This window comes from Olea europaea, chromosome 11 (genome assembly GCF_002742605.1).
Source record: "Olea europaea var. sylvestris chromosome 11, O_europaea_v1, whole genome shotgun sequence".
Lineage (NCBI taxonomy): Eukaryota > Viridiplantae > Streptophyta > Magnoliopsida > Lamiales > Oleaceae > Olea > Olea europaea.
In genome coordinates this window covers 17,572,933-17,575,074 of record NC_036247.1, presented here as the reverse complement: position 1 = coordinate 17,575,074, position 2,142 = coordinate 17,572,933, and the positions used below count along the sequence as shown (strand labels likewise).

Here is a 2,142-nt window from a genome sequence, read left to right as displayed (position 1 = left end):
AAAAGTGAATTTGGTGCAAATTTCCCACTTCAATCAAATTGTGTAAAGGATGTGAAAACCTAGCTATTTAAGTTGAAATTATGGTGCCATTATAAATGAGTGCCAGATTTGAGAAAATCTGATTGTCGGTCAATTGTTCACAGCCCTTTCTTCTGACGGCGTTCTTGTCGAGTTAAATGAGAGGTTGCCTTCCTTTCTTTGTTAATGACTTCGAGTAAGTCGCTGTGAAGGAAAGTCCAAAAATGTTGGAATACGTCTCCGAGGAACCTCGTACCCGATCAGAGAAGTCATTTTTTTAAGGAAAAATTTATGCATTTTTGGGATCCACGTGCTCCCTAATTAAAATCTCTTAGAGGTCCAAATGGAATGAACTTGAGTAAGTTGAAAAAGGACATACAACCTTGATAAGAACATTTGCAATCTATAATAACGTGCTTGAAAATAATGATATACGAATACTAGAGTAATTATACGACATTATAACTATTTCACATTCATTTTAATTTTAAGTCGGTGCTCCTTTATCATATCAAAACCACTTGCCATAACTACGTCTAGATATTGAACGACGTCTCTCGTCTCTTTTAAATATGATAATACAACTAATAACAAAGCTAATAGATAAAAATAAATAAATGAATAAATATTATTGATGATGAATAAATATTATAAATAATCCAGATGTATTAAATAATATAATCAATGCAATTAATTTACGTTAACCTTCGTTCGGTGAACTAAGCATTAATGTTGCTTGGTAAGATTATATATTATAATGCATGAATTGACATCAAATGTTGGAAATTCCAATGGATTTTGTACATCAAGTATGATTATTAAAAAGTTGAACTCCAACTTTGAAAGCCCCTACCATCTTGTCCCTGAAGTATCGTGAGGGAGGTGAATCGTCGGATGTGTCCCAACAGATCAGGGAACAAGAGCTTACTTGTACACTGTGTCCACAAAGAATCAAATTTCATATCTCAAAAATCGAACCCTCACACTGTGACTGTCAGCAAGACTGAGACTACCTCACTCCTATCCTTTACACCACTGGGTTATGCCCTGGGGGCACATCAAGTATGATTATTACCTTACAATGAGGCGATTCAGTGTAGATTGTAATAATTTTGGTCAAGATTATACTATAATCTCTTCAATCAAATACAAACAAAAATATTTATTATAAATAGGGTGTAGGATTTTACATTCATTAATTGAATTTTTCATACAAGAGAAGTCTCATTTATTCTAGACTATACAATGGAAACCAAGAAAATTTTGTCTGTTCGAACATCACTCTTCATTGGACTAATTTGCATGGCTTTGCTCTTCACATCTGGTAATTATTTTATTTCTCAATTTATTGTACACATAGACATGCACGGTCGTTATTTTTCATAATTTTTCGATTAGAAATAAAATATTCAGTAAATTTACGAAGTAAAGTTTAGTAATATGACAAATTGTTGTGTAAATTTTTCAGTGAGATGTGAAGAAAAAAGCTGGCTGGTGATTCAAGGGCCATGCTCTAAGTTCCCGAACTGCAACATAACTTGTATAGGAAATGAATATAAGAGGGGAGGCAAGTGTCTTCGACCTGGAAAAGGAGCGCCTCTGGCTTGTGCCTGCGTTTCTCCATGATTTAGATCAAAACTAGGCTACAATCCTTTTCTTGAATAATTTTCTGAGTTGTGTCGAAATAAAAATGAAAATCGTTAAATAATTTTCTGAGTTGTGTCGAATTTTGCTCTTTTTTTTTTCTTTTTTTTTTTAATATATTCTATACATTGATAAAGAGAGAATACGTTGGAAAAGAACTATTTACATGTTTTCTTCAATCAAGGGTGACATTGACCGTTATTGGAGGCGTTGGATAGACTTATGCGCAAAATTACATATCTTTATCTTCAAAAATTTTCTTTTTGTTAATGAAAAAACTCAATAATTCTTTTTATTAGAACCCCAAAAGAAAACGTATCGTAACCCAAGGATTGATAATCTAGTCCCATCATAAAAGACGTGGGATCTTTTTTTGTTTCTTTTGTTATTGAAAATATAACAAACTTTTGTACTGTTAGTTAAAATTTTATTCTTTTAAAATTTTTTCTTTATTATTATATGGGGATATGTAGGTGAAGG

The 2,142-nt window shown here is 32.3% G+C and overlaps 1 protein-coding gene across 1 annotated transcript; it reads left to right on the top strand.

Annotated features, from left to right (window-relative positions):
* The first annotated feature begins 1,239 nt into the window (after window positions 1–1,239).
* LOC111404926 (putative defensin-like protein 31) lies at window positions 1,240–1,726 on the top strand. The gene is made up of 2 exons (XM_023033649.1): window positions 1,240–1,342; window positions 1,487–1,726. The coding sequence occupies exons 1-2, from the start codon at window positions 1,264–1,266 to the stop codon at window positions 1,642–1,644; spliced, it is 237 nt and encodes a 78-aa protein (XP_022889417.1). The 5' UTR covers window positions 1,240–1,263; the 3' UTR covers window positions 1,645–1,726.
* The last annotated feature ends 416 nt before the right edge of the window (window positions 1,727–2,142 follow it).